This window comes from Topomyia yanbarensis, chromosome 2 (assembly GCF_030247195.1).
Source record: "Topomyia yanbarensis strain Yona2022 chromosome 2, ASM3024719v1, whole genome shotgun sequence".
Lineage (NCBI taxonomy): Eukaryota > Metazoa > Arthropoda > Insecta > Diptera > Culicidae > Topomyia > Topomyia yanbarensis.
In genome coordinates, this window is record NC_080671.1 from 450,782,821 (window position 1) to 450,805,281 (window position 22,461).

Consider the following 22,461-nt stretch of genomic DNA (forward strand, 5'->3'; position numbering starts at 1 on the left):
CCTATTGACTTTACTTTTCAATTGAATGATTGTACTGTACCAAACGAATGAGTGATGAAGAAAACAGCCGGAACATTACCATGAATGCAGTAGGGGTTCATCTTTCCATCCCACCCGTGGATGTCTATATTTTACAGCTCTGGCCAAAATAGCCTCCAAACCATAATGGTAGTTTGTTACCGCCAAAGTCGATAACTTGCCCGTAGAGCGGAAATTTGTTTCACCGGTCACCATTCCTGTTATTTGACTTTTTCGATCTATATCTTTCTCGCTGTATCATAAATCGTTTTCCTTTCTGCCCTTACAGGGCTGAAACCTAATAAATAATAAAAACTCGAGTTTCTTCTCAACATCACCGATAGTCAAGTGGCACCGTTCTAATAGTCTTCACTGACGATTGTCATGAGAATACACCAAACGGCTATCGAATGTATGATTTTTTGCTCAGACCAATCCCTGAGGCCCACAACAGAGACGAAAAAATCCCAATTCAATTCCATCGTTCAGATTGAAATGATACATACCAAACAGACAGTGCGTCTATCATGATGCCCTCCCCAGGCTTTAACTGGTAATCAACAATCAAGCTCAAAACATTTACCTGCATGTCAACGACGTCGACGCAGTTTGTGTAGTTGGACCACTCTCTGCCGGACTCGGGATGTACAAACCAGGATCCATTGCTGTGACATCTGCAAGTTGAATGCGACATGCGAATTTAATTGTCTATGCATCTGGCACGAGTGTAATAATTCGATTGGAAATACGAACAAAAAAATACTCACACACGGTATGCTAATCGGTTGACATCGAAGCCCACGATAAAGTTGGGACAGTAGCTTTCAGCTACCGACCCAGCCGGCTGGGGATCCCAACAGGTCCATCCATCGAAACGCCGCGGACAGAACAGCTGCTGTTGTTGGCTGCGGTTAGGGCTATTGATTGTGGCTGTTGGAAGAAAAAGGATGTCAGGTACCGGTGTGGAAACAGGGAAATGGCAACTTTCAAGGTAAGTACAACGGTTTGAGCACAGCTTCCACAATACCTGATCGAGAATGATGGGGATTATCGTTTATTTAAATATTTTGAGGTAGATTAATTTATACATAGCATTCATTATACCCACAACCGTTTTGTGACCTTCTAACGCATAAATTTGCTAAAACAAAACCGTAATTCTAGAAGCACCTGTCCTGTTCGTTGACTGAGATTGTGGTCGAATTATTCAACTCCTTTCTTAGCTAAGTCAATTTTGCTAAACTAATTCAAACAAAGGTAAGTGAATGAAGAGTAGTTTGATTTCCTCACTAACGACTGTTCGAAAACTTTTTGTTAGGTATCAACCGCACTCTCACTCTCTAGCAAACCATTAAACCAAAATGAATTTGAGTTAAACCACACTTGTAACGATATAATCGATTCCAGCTCGCTTATTTTAACGTGTCACTTGAATTGGTCATTTGGAACTTCTTTTCCCGTGACATCAGTGCGAGTTGAATCGTACCAGAACCATTTCCTTCGAAACAATTCGTTTTCCACTTCCTATTAGAAGCAGGAAAAGTTTTACTCGTTCGTAACAATGCAGGAATGTTCATTAAAAGTTTGATCGGGTAAAGAATTCTGCTACAAAATTCATTTTGTTGGGAAATCAATCAAATTGTGTGGGCAACAAATCGTAGATGGTAAGAAGTTCGACTTGTACGCAGCCAACCTGGGTTTGATTTCAAAACAGCGCACACATGGTAAAAATTTTCGAAAAAAAAGTTCTAGAATAAACAAACAAACTGTTAGATGCCGATTCTTCACGTAGAGAAGACAATTATGAGGCAAGTTATACAATTCTGCTGACCCTAAGAAACCTTTCTGAACGGGATATAAGCTTTCAGTGAATCTGATGTCTCTTGACTGTGGTTAAGAAACCGATGTATGTAAATATGTATATGTGAATGACTTACGGATAACTGTGTCGAGCTTTTTACCGCACCCAAAGACTCACATTCCAGTTGCATCAAACAATCGGGTAACAACGAAAATTTGCCAATTAGTAGTTACCGCCACTTCTCGGAAAAGTTTCAGACTATCTATGCTCACTTTCTAACTTCTACAGCAAATGGCTCTAAAGTTTTTGTCTTGACATTTCAAACTACCGCAAGCAATCTGTCGTTAGTTCTGGGGAAAAAAGCAAGCAATAAACTTACCCACAGTTGGAGACAAGTATGTGTTATAGTTTATAGTTTTTCAGCAGCGTATCGCACATGGTCGCTTCCAGCTATCGGGACCTTCGAAATGAAGATACAAACTTTCGACTTGGTCTCATCAGAATCCGACGCTAACTTAGTGACAGGACTAAGCTAGCACCAGATTGACGCTAGTTTCAAAAACGGAATCACTATTCGCGTTTCTGAGCAAACCCCTAGTCCTGTGTGATGTCCCGCAGGAAAAGGAATTGCACTGTTGACAATTAATGAAATCGAAACTTGGTTTGGCCAAGCGAGCCAATGCAATATGCTATTGCTATGTTTCTTCTTAGTGAAAAGAAACCTAAATAGTGCCTTCGTTTTTTTTTGAGCTCAAGTTAGTGTTGGATTCTGATGTGACGAAGTCGAAACGCAAATTCCATAGCTAATTTAGTATAGTTTTGCTGCTCTTCACATGCAAAGATGGTTTTAAACAATTTTCTCGTTAATGGAGAAAAATTGTTTTTACCAAAATTTACCTCCACTAAGGAGAAATATAGCATAGTGCATAAGGTATATTGCATTGGCTTGCTAAGCCAAACTATGTTTCGATTTCATTAATTCTCATCAGCTTAATCAGAACTACATTTCTTGTGGGACATCATGCAGGACTACGGGTTTGCTCAAAACACAGGTGGCGTCAATTCGGTACTAGCGTATTCCTGTCACTAAGTTGGTATCGGATTCTGATGAGACAAAGTATAAGAAACACTATGAAAAATGCTTGAAAAAAATCCGTTCATAAATTTGAACTGAACGATTTACGAAAATTGTGACCGAGTTCCTGAAATTATGAAGAATAATCCTCGTGTTCTTGAAACTGTTTGTGTTTGTGAAAAACTACATCACGTTACATTCCAATATTTGGTTGGGTTACTGTGCTCATTCCTTATATAAGTTCAGTTTTTGTTCTGATTCCTGTTCGTAATTTAGAGATACACTAATTTGTACAAACCGTATCCATTAAAAGAACCAAGAGTTACACGATGTTCATGATTTCAGGACATTTGTCTATAAATTTTCGAAATTTTATTTATGAGATTTCTATTTGATTTTGTTGGTAAGAGTAATGTAATTTACGTTCATGATTTCGGGGTCTTAGTCACGATTTTTATGGTTTCTACTTCGTTATCGTGATATTTTAGTCATAAGAAGAGTGGATTGTGTTCATGATTTTAGGATCTTGGTCACGTTTTTGATATTTTAGTCACGAGTAGTGGGTTTATGATCATGATTTCAGGATCATAGTCAGGATTGTATATGCACGATAACATAATATTTTATTCTTGAACTCACTTTCGAATTTGACACGTGGAATAATGTGACTCATGTTCATGATATCAGTAGTTTTATCATGATATTCGTCATTTCTCTTCCCCTTTATCGTGATATGCTATTTTTTAATTGCTATCGATTTTTTACGTGGCAATATGGACTGAATCATCAAAGTGTGACTGATTCGAAGTATCTTGTTTTGTAAAATATATCACGAATATGATTATTAGACTACTGTAGACGGTAAATCATGCGGGATAAATTTAAACTTGCCATCCTAACATTGCCGTCGGAATTTTGTCTTTCTATATTGCTTCAGTGTGTCAAAAATTGAGATGCTTACTGAGTGTGCTCAGAAATAGGTTTCTAATTGGAAATTTATGGTTTTCATCCAATTGAAAATCATTTTTTCGGAGGGGGGAAATAAGGGTTAACAATTTTCAGAAAGATGTGCATCATAAGGATCAATATTCGGAAAGGGGTACATGGAACGAAAATGGTTGCGAACTACTACTATTTTGTAATGTTATTTTGGTGCTCGACAAAGTTTTAGTTTTCAGTGTGGACATCATGTTGAACCTTACCAAGTGAATAACGAATGTTCGAGGTTCTAATAGTGTTTTGATATCCTATTGCTAGTCGCCAGCAGCTGGACTGAAAATTTCATGACCATGTCCAGAGTTGCATGAAATTAAAAATGATTAGAGATATCTTCTAAGTATCACATCACGTGAATATATCGTGACACTAGGAATAATTAGCTAATTTACGAACCCATGGTAAGTTTTTATGATTTGGTGAGCTTTTACGAGCACGAAAGATCAGTCGTTTTTATTATACCAGCAATCATGAACCAATACACGTTTCTATGGAGATTATTTCATGACTTTGTGAACTATTTCACGGGCACGAATGGTGGGTTATGACTAATATACTATGAATAATGAATGAGTTCACGTATACATCAAAAATATTTTATGATTTTGTGAACTATTTCACGAGCACATATATTTAATCATGACTAATATATTAGGAATCATGGACTAGTTCACGATGATTGAAATGATTCATGAATAATGTGCCGATTTTCGTGAAATGCGCGCATTACTGAAGAATAATTGAACATAATTATAAAACACATAATTTTTGTTCCTGTTCCAGTTTTCGTAACGTAAAAACGAGATTATTTCAGAATTCATGGCACCTTATTTACAGTATTAGGAACATTTTTTTCCATTTGGCATTTTTCGTTTGTCTCTAGTACGTTAGGATCGGTTCTTATGAGCATTTGACTTTTTGTATTATAAAAATTGCCACCCAGTAGGATTGACAAGTAGGCCTTGGATCCTTGGACACGACTATTTGATAACTGAACACGGTAACGCCTCTAGAACGGACGGAATCCCGGTCGAACTTCTAAAAGTCGAGAGTGACCGGCTGTACGAAGCAATCTACTACGTGATCGGGATGATCTGGAAGGAAAAATCAATGCATTTGGATTGTTTGGATGATCTCATAAGGGCCACAAACTCGAATGTAAAAGCTATATTGGCATTGGTATAACGTATAACCTTTCTCAATGCCCTCAGATTGCCCTCGTTAGTAGAATTCTTTGCCGGCGAATACCAAAGCAGGTTTCAAGAAGGCCTATCGGCGACGGACCAAAAATTGTAGCCTGCGACAAATTGTGGATATTTTACGGGAATACAACTTGCGAGCTCACCAACTGTTCGAGGATTTCTAAGCGAAGTGTGAGTCAGTGAAACGAAACTAACTATGACAAATAATGCTTAAACGTGGCTTTCCGATTAACTATGTCAGGAAAATCATTAATAATAGCTCGTTCCTTGTTTATTTGCGAAATAATATTTTACAGAACATTTCTAAACAAAACTATGTAATACCAAGTATCACATCCGTGTGTATGATTCTTGAGACAAATATTGAATGGTTCTTAGCACCAGTGAAGCATTTATAAGAATTGTCGCACAAAGCAAAATCGCAAAACAGACATTCGGAGGCAAATAATGCAATTAGTGGAACTTTGATAGGGTAAAGTGGTCGGTTGTCGGCACCCCTATGTAACTTTTGACAGAAAGCAGATATGGTCATTCTGACAAATTTTATTTATGTGTTATATTCTCACGATATTTTTGTGCCGATAGTTGAAGTAAACAGTTTCGTATGTTCTGTCCTACAACCAAAATATTTTTTGAACAAGTTAAAATCTACTCAAAAGTTTTTTTGATCATTTGCTTGGTGTAGAGTAGATGCCCGAGATTGATTTTTGGCACCATTTTGAAAACATGACATGCGGATTAGCGGAATTCTCTATATCCCAATCAATATGGATATTCTCGACACGGTTTTTATGATTCGATGCCATAAATCAATGTCTGATGCCATTTTGAAATCCAAGATGGCGACATCTCTATTCTAAAAGTACCCATTTGTATGGTGGCAAATCTTAATTTTGGATATGTAGACATTCTACTATTACAACTGCAACCCAAAAATGTCCACATTGTTTACGATTTCATATGATAACTCGCCAAAGAAAAGTCACCGTTTCGATTTTTTTTTATTTTGATTATAGAGGTTTTAGCCTTAAGGTCATTCGCCTCTTCGGGTTAGAAAAATCTCTTATGAAAAATTTCTAACCCCATGTGCAGGGTCGGGACTCGAACCCAGGTGCGCTGCGTACATGGCAATCGATTTACCAACTGCGCTACGTCCACCCCCTCATTTTAAATTTTGAAGCCTCTGCCATTTTTGTTTTTGGAATGACGGCGAATATCAATTTTTGAGCTCTACAGATCATCTAGAGATCCAAACTTACCCAAATAACCACCAAGTAAGTACTAGTATATGCAGTAAAATAGCATTTTATTTGGATTTCAGATGCTTCTTGCAGCATATTAGCATTTTCATACATAACTATTATAAGCCTGCTTTCAATAAACTATTTAAAAACGTCTTGCCACCTTCTTGTCACTAATCAGCATTTTGAAGGTAGAAAAGCCGTACCATGTAAACAAAGATGTAAGTCGTTACTGTTCGAAAATCATCAGGAAAATGGCACGGTTATGTTTGTCGTGTCGGACACACAGCTAGCCATGACGTTTTGTGGGATTTTTTTAAATTTACAAGGAGAAAACTCATCTGGTCGGGTTTTAACCTGGGACGGGACGTGCAAAGTGAAAAAAGCAAATGTCACCGCGAACCGGCAATGGCCTGTCATTGCGAACCGGACCTATCTTGACGATTTTCATTTTCTTGAAAGCAATAACGTTTGGGCAGTATCGTTATTTCCTGGCAAAGTCTATGACGTATAAAAACAAAATTTTTGTATTTATAAAATTTCTTTTGAATCTATATTTATATGCTTTTGTTAAAAAACCTTTAGATATATTTTGAGGTGGAAAGAAGTTCCTATTGTTATCAGAATGCGTTAAAGAAGATTTTTTTTTTCTATCCGCACTGCTCCCGGTATATTGGCAATTAATAAAAAGAATAAATATTCCAAATAATTGATTTTGTTACTATGTTTTAATGGCCGCAAGGTTCTACTGCATCGATTTTGTTGGTTATTTTCGGCTAATTTGAGACTAAGAGAAACGAAAGCAATGAAATTGAAAGACGGATAGGTATTCTAGAGCGAATCATTTATAAACTTAGAACGGAAAACTAGGACTAGGCAGGCTCATATGGACATGATCGAAAGGAAATGTGAAGAATTCTTTGCCTTCTGCTAAGTAGGAGTTGGGCGTTGCACCCAAGTCTACTGCATGGTCTATGGTAGAACATAACTCATCATCATGTTTTACCGCCGACACCGGTAAAACATGATGATGTGCCACTTTTCGTTTCTCTTAATCTCAAATTTGCCGAAAATAACCAACAAAATCGATACAGAATAATTGATTTTACGCTGCTGTAATTGTGCATCAATTATATAAAAGTTCAATAATGAAATTGCCACAAAACTAAGAAAGTTAAGAATTTGGTATCAAAAAATAAATTCCAGGCTATTTTAGGATGCATTTATTAGATTGTTACAATTGTTGCTTTATTATATAGATTTTTATGAAAAAAAAAAATATTTAAAAAAAATATTACTTTATTTTCTAACAAACAAATAATTCCATTCGTGAGTTTAATCACCTTAGCGACCGACAAATGCATATTTATATTAGACAGTGAAAAATTAATGCCGAATATATTTATTGAAAATTTTGAGGAGTATTTTTTGAATAATCAGTGAGATAATTATTTCATAAAATTAGTTAAACACTATGAAAAACTTGCCATCACCTTCTGTGAATAAGATTGGAGATTGTCAGATAAATAAATTGTAGATTGAATCATTTTAAGTAGTAATTGTAGAATATTTTATTAATTTATTCTTTTGTTGATATTTTAATTCATTAAATCATAATAAAAATAATTAAATAAAATTCATATTTTGTTTGCTATCACCAAATGATCGGCACCTGATTGATCACAACCAAAGCAACATTCAAAGTTTTATAGCACGCTACAAGGGTAATCTAAGTTTTATGAGTGGCTATAAAACCACAGACTAACAGACATAACACTATGAGGGAATTCCCTCAGAAAACATCGATCCGACAATTTTTCCCAGAACACTAGCTCCACCTTTTATTCACAGTCCCAAACACTCATTTACTGGTGGGTTACCCCTCAGGTTTGGGAACAATTTTTCACTAGTGGTCTATCCCCCGTATGCTTGTTCTTATGTCAGTGGCGCCATAATTTCAAATGTGGCCACAGTCCCAACTACAAATATATTTAAAATGACCGTTAAAGCGGGCGAAACTTTGTTTTTGAGTGTTATGTCTGTTAGTCTGTGATAAAACTACCGTAAAACTTCAAATGTTACCAGGAAAGGAAGCTATGCCGATGTCCAAAACCTATGCTGGGAATAGGAAATAACGGTTCGATATGTTTTCTATGACATGCAGTCAAATTCCCAAATTTCGCTACTAATCCAGCAGAGTTGAAAATATTCAAATTCATTGAATTAAAATTGATCATATTCAGCCGCACGCAGCTGAAAACGTTAAACGAACAAGCCGGCCATTCATCCATGCAGTTTTTCATTCGGTTCCGATTATTACACGAAGTGACCGTACAGCAACGAATCAAACGCATCAAAGTAGGCCCTGGCACAATGTAAGCGATGATGATTGTTGTTTCATATGCTTTATAGGCATATGAATATTTTTTTCTATTCACCGCGAATCGCAACAGGTTCATTTTCAGCCGTCAAATACGATCTTCGATTATTTTTACCTCTGGTGTCTAGTGTAATTATGGCGTAAATTACGTCAAGAATTCGTTGCACATTGTTTTTTTCATCGTAAGAGTTTAAATATTTTCAATTATCAACTTTCTAGAAATCCGTCACCGCAGAATTCGCGGAGTAACAAGCCTTGCTTCTGAGAGCCGTGGTAGCACACTTCTGTCAATTCAAAAACAGCCAACAAAGTTCTGTTAAATAATCATAGTAACCTGTCTCCGCGTTTCCCGCAGGGAGGAGTACAGAAAATCTAGAACTAGAAGCCTCTTTTCCTCTTATTTTGGGTTGCCATAGCAAAAATAACCTGCACAACTGAATCAACTTATGAAACATTGCGTCTCTCGTTCAAATTTGTGGAAAATAATGTGTGCGTTGAAATTAGTTTAACTTTCTCAGCAGAAAGGTTATGCAATTGCTCTGTTTATATCAGACCGGTGAAATTGATCAATCGATTGCGATCTATTAGTCTATGAGAAGACAAATTCAAAATTCTTGTAAACAGTTATTCAATTTTCGGCTCTAGGTAAAAATTAATGTCTCTAGATAAAAATAGGTACAAAACTCTACTACTTGACAGTTACGGATAATGAAGCTATAATCAGATTATTCATATGAATGATAACATAATTTATGTCATGTGAAAGCTACATCATTTTCCATACATCATCGGCACAACTCAGTACCTCATCTGCACAGCTCTATCATTGTCCTTTGCTTGAAATTATATTGTGAGCGAACTTTTCCTTGCAAAATAACAACAAAACCGAGAGGGAAAAAGAAGACCGTCTTCGCATGTCCCGTCCCAGGTTTTAACCGTACTGGTGGCACTGTATACACCAGATTGTCACATCCAGGGAGACTATTTTATTTTTTGCAAATGTTCAGTTTTTCGATTTGCGTCCATTCTTAATTTGTTTTCTCATGGAATTGGGGGGGATACTCCCTAGCCACACCCTCCTCTGACTACGTACCTGCGTGGACTTTTGCCTAATTTGTCTGAAACTCCATGTTTACGTTTACGACGGAAAATGAATTTTTCATATAACTTCGTTATGTTGCAATATTAGTGAAAACTGATAAAACTTATCAATTTAGACTATTTTGGCTACGTTTTTCACGCAGTTGGACTATTGTAAATACTCTAGGAGAATTGTACTGAGCATTGGAAGGTAAAAATTGAGCAACTTCTAGCACTGCAAGGAAAGCACCTATCTTTCTGAAAAAAGGTTTTTCGAGTTTCTTGACCCCACCGTTTTCAAGGAAAAATAGTTTTGAAACCCTACATGCACTAGAAAAAAGTTGAGCATGAAAGGGTTAATTGGTTAATTCTCCCGTACAACAAATGATAAATTTCCTAAGTTCTCTGCAGCTGGCTGTCCAGAGCAATTTTTACATGATACACTGAAACCTCCATTTACGAACTCATTATTCGATTTACGTAACTTTTTTACGAACTAAATTCGAAATAACGAACTCTTTTTTTACGAACTAAATTCGAAATAACGAACTCTTTTTGGAAAGTTTGAGTTCGTACATTACAGCATGAAGTTATATACTTATGTATTCTTAGTTAATTGACACTAATATGAGTTGGGTATTTTCGGAATGGGGTTGACGAGTGCATGACAGAAATCGATGTCTTCAGCCATTTTGGAATCCAAGATCGCGACTTCCGGTTTAGATAAATTCTCTATAACCTCAACAATATGGGTATTTTCGGAATGGGGTTGACGAGTGCATGACGGAAATCGATGTCTTGAGCCATTTTGGAATCCAAGATGGCGACTTCCGTTTTAGATAAATTCTCTATAAGCTCAACAATATGGGTATTTTCGGAATGGGGTTGACGAGTGCATGACGGAAATCGATGTCTTGAGCCATTTTGGAATCCAAGATGGCGACTTCCGGTTTAGATAAATTCTCTATAACCACAACAATATGGGTATTTCCGGAATGGGGTTGACGAGTGCATGACGGAAATCGATGTCTTGAGCTATTTTGGAATCCAAGATGGCGACTTCCGGTTTAGATAAATTCTCTATAACCACAACAATATGGGTATTTTCGGAATGGGGTTGACGAGTGTATGACGGAAATCGATGTCTTGAGCTATTTTGGAATCCAAGATGGCGACTTCCGGTTTAGATAAATTCTCTATAAGCTCAACAATATGGGTATTTTCGGAATGGGGTTGACGAGTGCATGACGGAAATCGATGTCTTGAGCCATTTTGGAATCCAAGATGGCGACTTCCGGTTTAGATAAATTTTATATAACCTCAACAATATGGGTATTTTCGGAACGGGGTTGACGAGTGCATGACGGAAAACGATGTATTGAACTATTTTGGAATCCAATTCTCTATAACCTCAATAATATGGGTATTTTCTGGATAGGGTTGACGAGTGCATGACGAATTGTCCATTTTCAGCATCTACTTGGCCAGCCCGTTCCAAAAATATCCATATTGTTAGGGTTATCGAGAATATTGCTCAACCGGAAGTCCCCATCTTGGATTTCAAAACGGTTCCAATTGTCCATTTTCAGCATCTACTTGTTAAGTCCGTTCCAAAAATACCCGTATTGTTAGGGTTATCGAGAATATTGCTTAACCGGAAGTCGCCATCTTGAATTTCAAAACGGTTCCAATTGTTCATTTTCAGCATCTACTTATCAAGCCCGTTCCAAAAATACACATATTGTTATGGTTATCGAGAATATTGCTCAACCGGAAGTCGCCATCTTGATTTTCAAAACGGTTCCAATTGTCCATTTTCAGCATCTACTTGTTAAGCCCGTTCCAAAAATACCCATATTGTTAGGGTTATCGAGAATATTGCTTAACCGGAAGTCGCCATCTTGGATTTCAAAACGGTTCCAATTGTCCATTTTCAGCATCTACTTGTCAAGTCCGTTCCAAAAATACCCATATTGTCAGGGTTATCGAGAATATTGCTCAACCAACGAATATTAATAAGAATGTGAAGCAAACTTTTTTTACGAACTAAATCCCAAATAACGAACACTTTTTTTACGAACTAATTCAATTTACAAACCCCCGGTTTGGTTCGTAAATGGAGGTTTCAGTGTAACGCTATTGGCACAATTACTAACAACTTTCCCCTTTCCGTGATACATGTGGAGAAGCAGAAGATTCCTCGGTATTTAGTAGCGACATGTATCGGACTAACATTCCTTCCTTTCCCAGAAGATATGCAGGAATCAATATAGATTGCACAAAGTGGCTCATCATTTTATTCCCAAGTATGTTGGACCAATGAATATTTTGCAATCTGAATTGGTTCTAGTCAATAACGGAGTAGCAACCGCGGGCGATCTCTTATGCTTATGCTCAAATGTTCCATCTTTTCATTAGCAAATTTTAGTTCCACATATAGTGAGTACCAATATCAATTTTTAAATGAAGGGTGATAGAAGATGGAGATGTTCAGAACAATTACTACGAATTCGCATGAACAAAAAAAATGCAAAAAAGAGAATCGTTGAGGGGCGATAAAAGTTGTTTACGAACAATTTAGGAAAAATTTAAGAAGATTTGTTGAATATTTTTCGGTAATATAAAAAAACATGACATGACATGTTTGGGGAACAACATATAGAGATTATCGAGCGTTATATACAAAGTTGTGGAGAAAAAGCTATGTTCGTGATTTTTTAAAAGTGTTTTATGCAAATTTTATTTGAAAAAGCGAAAGACAGTTCGTTGGTAACACTATCAAAGATAGAGAAAACAAGTTGGATTAAAAAAAAAAATTCGAGGTTGTCGGAGTTATGGCCGCTACCCGGAAGCGTGTTTTTGGCAGAGGTTTGCGGTGAACGCTCTTCAAGCCGAACCGCTCAATTGAAATTTAAAAACTAGTGAAAAGATTATTGAAGAAAAATGTGTTGTGGTCTACTTGAACGGATCGGTTTTCCAATATTTTTTTTTTCTTACAAAGAACATGTTGACCAAAAAATTGAGTTTCGTTATGTTCAAAATTTTAAACAAAAACTCATTGCAAGGAATCGAAAGTTTTTGGATGAAAAAGGAACCGTTCCAGTACACGATAATGTAAATACAAACAATTCCTAAAAATAATTATGAAGATTGGCTGAATAGTTTTTGAGATATCACGTTCACCGCAACTGTTCAAAAAGCTTCATTCCGAGATAATTGCGTTTAAAGTTTGTGTGACATTCGGGGATGAACCAGCGCGCTGCAAATGGTTGTAATTTAAAATCTAGTGCCCCGATCTGGATGAAATTTTGCACAGATATTTTTAAAAATAGGGGAGACCGGGGCTAGTTGGTGGTGTTTTCAGTTTTTATTTTCTAGCGCTTTGATTGTGGAAGATCTTGCAAAATAGAACACGTTGCAGAAAGGGCAGACTGGTGGCAACATCTCTGAATTTTATGAAAATGTTTGATAAGTTGTCTTCATTTCTAGAATCAAAAATATGTGACGCGGAAAAGCCGCCAACTTACCCCAGCCCCGGGGTAAGTTGGCGGTATGTATGGGGTAAGTTGGCGGAATACCCGAAAATAAGAAATCAAATACAAATTCGATTAAATCAGTGGTCCTTATGAAATGTGCCGATTGTCTTTTCAATTATTCGACACTTTTCATTATATTTCAGTCTCAATACCCCGTCATTTTGACTTCGACTTCCATATTCAAAAGTAAATTTTCGAAATTCTTCAGGCGATAGGCCGAAATAATTGTCCCCTGCATTGACGAGAGACACAAGAAAAAGTTTCTCTTGCTATGGAGTGAATTCCAGAAATGAAAATATTTGATGACTATTTTTGCACTGTAAATAGTACTGCCAACTTACTCCGTGTGCGTCACCGCCAACCTACCCCAACCGCATATTTTATAAAAAAGGATTTAAAAAATTACTTTTGTGTTTGGATATGTGTAGTATGTATGCGGATACTGAAAGCTCTTTTCACGCGCTATCGAAAAATATAATCATTCGGGAAATAGATTGAAAACCACCTTAAATAACACACAATGTTTAAAATTAAGAAAATTTTCAAAGCATGCTCAAAAACACAATATCGCCCACAGCTTCTGCAAAACAAAATGTTTTGCAACAAAAACACATTGGATAATGCGTTTCATATTACTTGAGGTTCACAACGAGAGACAGCGCTTTATGACTAATAGAAACGGAGAAAAGGGGATTCCGCCAACTTACCCCAACCGCCAACTAGCCCCGGGCTTCCCTATGTACTTTCAGATTATTCAATTAATTTTTTTTTCGATTTTTTTAGCTCCAAATTTGTATATAACCCCTTAAAGCTACCATTGCTCTTTGTAGATCAGGCGCGCTTCGACGCGCTGTAACTTGAAATATATTGCTCGGAACTTAAAAACGCCCTACTTACCAAGCTCGTTTTGGATGCAGAAATGGTTTTACTTTTTAACGACATTCAATCAGCTTGACATTACTGGGTAGGGAAAGTTGAGAAAATTTTGAGCGATTCGTAGTAATGCTGCCTAAGCTCGACTCCAAACGCAAATTTCGTAACTAATTTGAGGTTAACTTGTTTGTAAACAACAACCTTCAAGATCCCTCTGATTGAACACCTGTATTATAGAGCAAATCAATAATGTTATAAGAATAACATTCTCAATATTCTCGGAAATGAGACCAGCAAATCTTGTTCACGTTTATTGCTTCGAACATGTTTTTTTTTATTTATTTATTAGCTATCCCGCAGTATTTCCCTATTATTTGTATCCTATAACGTACGCGAAAATTTATGCTCACATAACATACCACACAAAAACAACTTCCCAGTAATAGTGATACCTATTCCTCTTAAAACAACAAATTTACCTCAATGCCAGCAATGGAACATAAATACCTTGTTTCACGACCGCCCCGCTACTGGAGCTGTTACCCATACAAGTGTAGTAGAGGTGGCGCATCAGGGCTTCCGGATCAGAGTATTTTAGTCGGTCGTACTGAATTCCCTCCGTATCTGCTCCCGGTTCCTCCATGGTGGGCGGAAAGAGATTTTCTTCATTTCCTGGAAATGAAGGAAAAAGGGCAATAATATGTTAAAGATAAACAATCAATACATTCAACGGATGCGCGCTCGAGCGGAAAGGCAAAAGACAGTGTCATCGAATTTCCAATTCAACGGAAAGATCCTTAGTTGAATAAAGATACATGCAGCGTTGTGTAAAGATTTTCCTGCTTCAATCAGCGGTAATCATTAACACAAAAGAGCGTCTATTGAACGTTTGAATGCTGCTGAATTCAGTCGCCGAAGAGATCGAATTATATTTCATGCGAAGCAAAACACCCGGTATCGATGATTGGTCATGTACTAGTTACAGCAGTAAGGCTCGTATCGACAGCCGTTCGAGAGGAAAAAAAAATACGGAAAACGAATTACTCGCTAATTTTAAATTTCCTCTTGTCTATCGAATCCAGTCAGGCGAGTACTATCTTGTTAGCAGCGATAAATTGATCAACGGCATACGCGATGCTTGGAGTAACCTGTTTCCATGAAGCAGATGATGCGATTCTCTTTCTTTAATAATTGAGATTTAGTCTTAATCAAGAACCATACTTATTCCATGTCCGTTGCTGAAATCGAACCCGATCGAGCAACCCACTGCGTTGACGAAGAAAATACTTTTAAAATATTAATACTATTATTGATTCGCTTCCGTGTGTTCGCCTGGGGCAGGAAAAGATATCCCAACAGCAAACAGATGCTGGTACCACATCCCGCACATATTTGCTCTCGCTGTAAAAATAAGTACACCAGTAACTGAATAAAAACAAGTAACAGGAGGATAATGGCAACGACTGTGTCACAAGCGCGATACATACAAGTTTAAACGGCACTTCTCGGGACACCCGATCCGAGATGGTGTCTATCGTAGCAAACGTTCTATCAGGACGAAGCCAATAACGGTCGGTATCGGATAGCGAAGAAAAAAGACGCGTTAAAAATGACAAATGCGAATGGTTAAGATTAGTTAATAACAAACAATAGATTGACTGTAAGAGGGAGAGAATGAATTAAAGCGGATAAATGGAAGCTGCTTGAATGAAGAAATGAAAAGCTTTACGGGCTTTGAATAACTTGCGCAATTAGCTTCCACAATAAATAAGCTGCTAGTAATAGACTTAATATCTATTGAAAGAGACTTAAACTGAACAATTACTTCTTTAATGGCGGAACCCGCGAAATAATTAAATTCCTTCCAGTCAGGACAACTATCGCACAGTACCTATCGTCATAGCATGCTACTCAACTTTCTTCGGAATACTTTTATCTGCTACAATATGTCGAGCTTGCTTGATTGTAAGTTGTTATTGTAACGCAACGCCCGACTGCATAAAGAGTCGGACAGAATGCTCCGTCACTTGCACAGCGTCAGGCTATCACGGCATCACCATGCTCGCTACAGACAGCAATCTATGGTTCGGTAGACTTTTCATACCGGGCCTTGACGTTCCATTTCATTTGATGTCGAATGCCAATTTGCTTTGCTCATGTTCAACTAATTTCTGAGTTTTCTCGAGGCTCTGCAATCATAACGATTGTCAAATTTCGTTTAATTGAGCGTTACTCTCGCCAGTTTCAAAAGTTTTGCTGTTAGGTACGCCATTTTCTTGTAAAGATTGGAAGCTAGGTCTGGCAAAAACACTTTCATTCCATTTGTGAAGATCTTCTGCCAAACCAAATGTTTTTAGAAAACTTTGACAACTTATTTTGCAAAATGAACACTTTTCAATAGCCGTACAATGCTCGAGTTACTCGAAATCCATCTTGACGTATGTTTCATCGTCCATTACGACGCAATATTGTGTATAATATCCCTAACGTGTATCCGACATCTCTAATGGAAAGATTGGGATTTCGTTCGCAAGTTTTTGCCAGTCTTCTTCCACTTACTGTGGAATGCTGATTTCGGTTTCCTCATGATCCAGGTATCCTAGTAGGTGTCAGACGTTACCGGAAAATTTGATTGACATTTGTCACAGTCGATTATGCAACTTCCAGCGATTTTGCCAATTCCGCGTTGGAGTATTTAGGATCTTCAAATGCGCGTAAAAAATTTACTACGCTGTTTGTCTTGGTTCGAAACAATTTTGACAACGGAATAGAGCCAACATGTCGCATACATACTTCTAGAAAATAAGTGTTTTAACGTTATTGAAATGCACAATGAGTCTCGTGTCTCATGTTACTCAGTTCAGAAGCTAAAATTCGCTTCGCGCTTTACTCCACTACTCCAGCATGCAATCAAATTTACCCGAGCGCCGCTTTGTCAATTTGCAAAAGCAAAATTTGATTTCTTCTACCTAGTGTGTCACACGTGAACAACAAGTGACAGTGCAAAGTTAATTTATTCCCTGCTGCTATCAAATGGTCCGGTAAGTTAATCGATTCGAAGAGTGGATTAATTGCTGCAGGTGCATAGTAGACGTTTCGGTTGTCCAATTCTATCATCTACATCCTGAGGTACCGTAAACCGGGGTGACTTTGATCATCGGGGTGACTTTGATCACTCGAAACTTTTTTCGTAGATCGCTTATTAAACCAGAATAGTCTACCGAATCATTTTGATTTGAAATGATTTTTACTCTAAACTTTTAAAATACTGAATTGTTATACTTTTTGAGTATATTGTTCGGTTTTTGGGTACAAAAACTACAAAAAACCAAAATTTGACTTTACCTTATTTTTACGAAGCTTCGTAAAGTGTCTATTTTTTATAAAACAAATAAATTTCAACTTTGAGTAAAAGTAATAAATTACAAGCGAGTTTTTATTTTTTTAGAGTGGGATGCGCTAAATTTACTTTTATGAGTTTGTTTATTTTAAATATAATTTTTTGTGAAGCTAATTGGTAATTATTTAAAATTATTTTAAGCTAAAATTCGCAACATTTTTCTTATTGTTCAATATTCCAACGTGTGAAAACGGATGAATTTTTTGTACATTGATAAAGCACTGCAATAAAACAATTTTAGCAGTTTTAAAGGTTTTCAGAATCTTTTATTCGAATTGAACGCAAATTATACGAATTTTGGCTACTTGAATTTTACAGTACATGAAATACTTTGTATAATACCAATTAACATCTTTTTAACAATGAGTATCTTTCCAGAATTAGTTTAAACAAACATTTGAATGAAAAACATTGACATCAATAACTTAATATGGGTGCACATGAAGGTTATCAAAGTCACCCCGGAATACGAAAACGGACTTCAACTTGAAATCATTTTTGGAAAAATAGTTGTAAGCGGACAATTATAGGTAAAACCATCCAATCTTGTTCTTCATACATCAGTACATGGTTTAAAAAGATCAAACTTAAAAAAATGTGTTGCGTCTAAAAATATGTAATGATTACTTCGAAAAGTGATGAATGTCACCCCGGATTACGGTACTGATTATTTTCGAAAACTTTAGTCAAGAAAAATCATTTGCTTTGAAAAACAACTTAAAACACATCGTCGACACAACCTTTTATACGGCATCCCAGCATGTATAGACAATGACACTATTGAAGTAAAGCTACAAGACTGACACTGTGTACTTATGCTAAAGTTATCGAACAACACATATCAAAACTCAATCAATTAATTAACTTTAGCTCGATATGACCACCTTTTACCTAGACTACGGCCTTGCGACGGTTAAACACGAATCACAATGGCTTTCTTCAGCTTCTCGAGGCAGACGTATTTTTTCACTCCGGACCTTGCTCATCAAAATGGACCATACATAGAGAATAATTCATTAAAATCGCGTCTGATGAATATGAGAGCCATTGTGTGGTCGAAATGAAGTTCGGAACGTTGGTTTTCAGCCATTCTTGGTTCATTCGCGCTTTGTGAGATGGTGTCGAGTCTTGCTATAACGACCAATGGTCAGCGACAGGAATGTTTGTCTGCCCATGGCTTCCAAGCAGTCTGCGGGACACTTTTCCGATAATGTGTAGCATTTTACTTGAACCCCACACGCTCAATGAAAACGATTGCCTGTTTGCGCTTATTTTCGGCAACAGCGGCCCAAACGGGTGCGGCGACTCTCCTGGTGGCCAACTGATGACTCAAATTCTCATATGGATGGTGAGCCAAGTAAACTCTATCGTTTTGAGATTCTACGAATTGCTCAATTAGAAAAAACAATCGCGTCAGACAATACGATGTTCGGAATTTGACCGCTTTCGGTCAAACGAGCCACTTCTTCGCTCTCTCAAGTCTAGCTTGTTGCTACGTCGGTCTGAGATAACGGATCTATTAGAACTTGTAAGGCTTGACCGTGAGCTCATTTTTCAATATGCATCGGATGCTGCAGTCGGATATTTTTAGTTTTGATTTAGACATTCGAGTGGCATGCGTAGCAGATTTCGTTCTAGTCGCAGTCTTTTGATGCCCACCTTCATGGTGTTTGTTTTACGATGCTACCAGTATAAGGGTGTCCCGCATCAAATTGCATTACAAAAAAACGCTGCAGGAAATGATCTAGTGAACCGTTCCTTTTCAAACTTTTAGACAAAAAAATATAACCCATTGGTAAGCTGGCATATTTATTTCATTCAACTTCAATACCATAACCCACGCTCACACCTTACGCTTAACTCTACTCATTAGGTTCTGTACAACATCTGGTTGCAGCTTCTTCTGTACGGAACTCCAGTTTTTCTTTATGTCTTTCTTAGATTTGACCTCCTTGAGAGGCTTCCGTAATGCCTACTTCATAATTGCCCAGTATTTATCGATGGGCTTCAGTTCCGTACCACTCCAGGACAACATTTGAATAAAGGTACGAAGCTACTGACCAGAAGATCTTAGGGCCCTCGCGTTGCTTCAAAAGAGGAAGCAGATGCTTCTGTGGAGACTCCTTGAGATAGATCTCCCTGTTTATAGTCCCGATAGTCACAAACGGCACATGCCACATGAGCATATCGCTTGCCAAATATTATATTTATTGGCAAACTTTGAAAGTTTCTCCGAAATATCAAACTTGTGCTGGGCGGTGAAAACAGTAGGCCCGGAAGCTGCTGAAGGTCCGCCTTGGCGTAAGTCATATCGTCAATGATGAGACAATGAGGATTCGTCAGCATTTGAGTGTACAGTTTCCGGATCCGTGACTATCCCACCGTAGTTTGCCTTTCATCACGATTTGGAGCCTTCTGCACTTTGTACGTATGCTGTCCCTCCCAGTCCTTGGCTATCTGAACAAAGGATTTGCACAGGTTTAACATTTTGGCCACATCCCTGACCGAATCATTTGAATTCCACTTAAACGCTTTCATTACACGCTTGTGATCCTGATCACTAAAAGAATATCCATTCTGACCGCATTACTCCTTTCGTTCGATGCTCAAAATATGGTAGTAACGTTTCATCATACGACTCTCCGTTGACTACACGATTGAAATGCTTTCCGATGCCGATAAGAGAGTTGAGGATTTTCCAGGTGCTAGTGCAAAATCAATTTGAGACGTTGCTTTTCGAGTGGCGTCATTTCCTCCAATTTTCGAAAAACCGACAGCGAAAAAAATATTGTGTAAACAATACGATCTAAACTTCTTCTACCCAAAGTTTCAAGAGAAAACACCCAATAGGTTATTTTCCATGGCATTTTTTTCGTGATGCAATTTGATGTGGGACACCCTTTATTCATAAAACCAAAGGTTGACTCGTGTTTTATTCATAGATTTAAGAGATTTTATTCATAGTTTCGAATAATGAACCTGTACTGTTAGCCGTGCACTGATTCGTAATATATTTCATTTGGATCAGGATTTGTTTTTCATTGTTGTTATTTACTTCACAAAATCAAAACAGTCTGAATCTTTTTCCCGTGAACTGTTTCACGAAACTCGGAATATTATTCTTTTAATCCTCGTGAACTAATTCAGGATATCTTATATATTACTCACTCTTTATCGGTGCTCTTGGTCTTGTGCAAAAAATCATAAAGTGTTATTCTTGGAAACGTGAACTGGTTCATGATTCTTAGCGTATTAGGGACGGTTCAACATTCAAGCTCATGAAATAGTTCACAAAATATTATTCAGGAATAACTGCTTCATGATTCCTAGTACAATTGTCACGGCTGACTTTATAAAATCATGAAATATTATTCATGTATTCGTGAACTGGTCCAGGATTCCTAATGCACAATTCAAAATTTATCTTTCGCTGTTATGATATTGAGAAGACATGGGAGACCGGGACTGATTGGCCTTTTTGATAAACGGTTTGCACTGTCATGAGGATACAACTCTTGAGTACATATGTGATTTTTTTTATTCATAAAAATAATCAGGGAAAAAGTTATTAACAACCAAAGGCAAAAAGAAAAATCGTCCAACCAACCTCAGGGCTGTGGTAGGTTGGCCGAATTGGGTAAAATAAGTAAAACACATCAAATGTATCAATGGAAAACATTTATTAGTGAGAAAACTTCATTTTGAAATTCATTTTGAGGTACAAAAAACTCCACTCTTTACTTTTAAGTCCTGATGACTATTTTAGACTTAGTTTCGGCAGCTTTAGCGAACTTTTTTACAACTCCCGCTGTTTTTTTTTTCTTCCGCCAGTGCAAGCTTACGTTTTCTTTCATTTTTCTCCTCCTCCAATGCTACTTTTATTAGGGAATCGCTTCAAAATATGAGTCGATCGGCGTTTACGACCTTAACGTTTCTTCGAATCAGTTTGTGTACTCTCCTTGGGGAGAGGTCTGACGTCGTCAGGCAGGCTTACATCTGCGGCGGATTCTATGCTGATGGGCGAGTTTTGTTCGGAGTTGGGTTGATCTGTTACAAATCCTGCCAGGAAATCCTCAGGAGGAAATTTTTTTGAAGTTTTGAAGGGGCAATATTGGAATCATCTATTTTTAAAAACAATGTTCAACTTTTCAGGGTACTTATCTCATCTTTCTTTTTGACAATAAGTTTTATTGTTATATCTCATACATAATTTTACTTACAATCATCAATATTAGAATTTTTTGTAGGAGACGAACCACTGCGACCAGTATTTGGATCTATTGTGGTAAATATTAGCCTATTATTCAATTCCACTCAGAAAAACGCTTTTAATCCACCTAACAGTGTGATGAGACATTTCTTATAATTCTTATCACTTTCTTCGGGTATTGTGTCAATTGACAACATTTAGAACTTGATGCTTCGCGATGTTTTTGATAACACATATTACATGGGATAGTGGCAGGACTCAGAGAATCGCTCAAATAAGCGTAGGGCAATATCAGTGTTAGAAATCTCAAAGGCTAAACCAAATCAACGAAAAAGAAGAAAATGGCGCATAAAGTCTTCAATCAATGCATTGTGTAGGGAATACTGAATTTTCCTAAAGCGGTTATATATGTTGTGCAAGGTCAAAAAATTCTAAAAAATTTTTTTGAATCGATTTGAAGTTCATACTCTCAATAACGTTTACTCAAATTTCAAAAGCGACTGAGAACTAAGCACTGAAATTTCAGATCTTGATATCACGCTTCCTCTGAAGTGCATGCGTGTATAGTTTAAACTTTACTTCGATATCGACTTTTACTTAAAGTGACTTCCCAGTAGTATCTTTGATCTGAATTATTATCGCTAATGCT

The 22,461-nt window shown here is 37.2% G+C and overlaps 1 protein-coding gene across 2 annotated transcripts in view; it reads right to left on the reverse strand.

Moving 5' to 3' along the window:
• LOC131685781 (calcitonin gene-related peptide type 1 receptor) overlaps positions 1-22,461 on the reverse strand; it is a 126,606-nt gene that overhangs the window by 73,435 nt on the left and 30,710 nt on the right. For both annotated transcript variants that reach the window (XM_058969725.1, XM_058969724.1), the window contains exons 2-4: positions 14,710-14,874; positions 786-948; positions 602-692 (exon numbers count right to left, since the gene is read on the reverse strand). In XM_058969725.1, coding sequence (XP_058825708.1) covers positions 602-692; positions 786-948; positions 14,710-14,845 — 390 coding nt within the window. In that variant the 5' untranslated portion in view covers positions 14,846-14,874. The remainder of the gene's footprint in view (positions 1-601; positions 693-785; positions 949-14,709; positions 14,875-22,461) is intronic.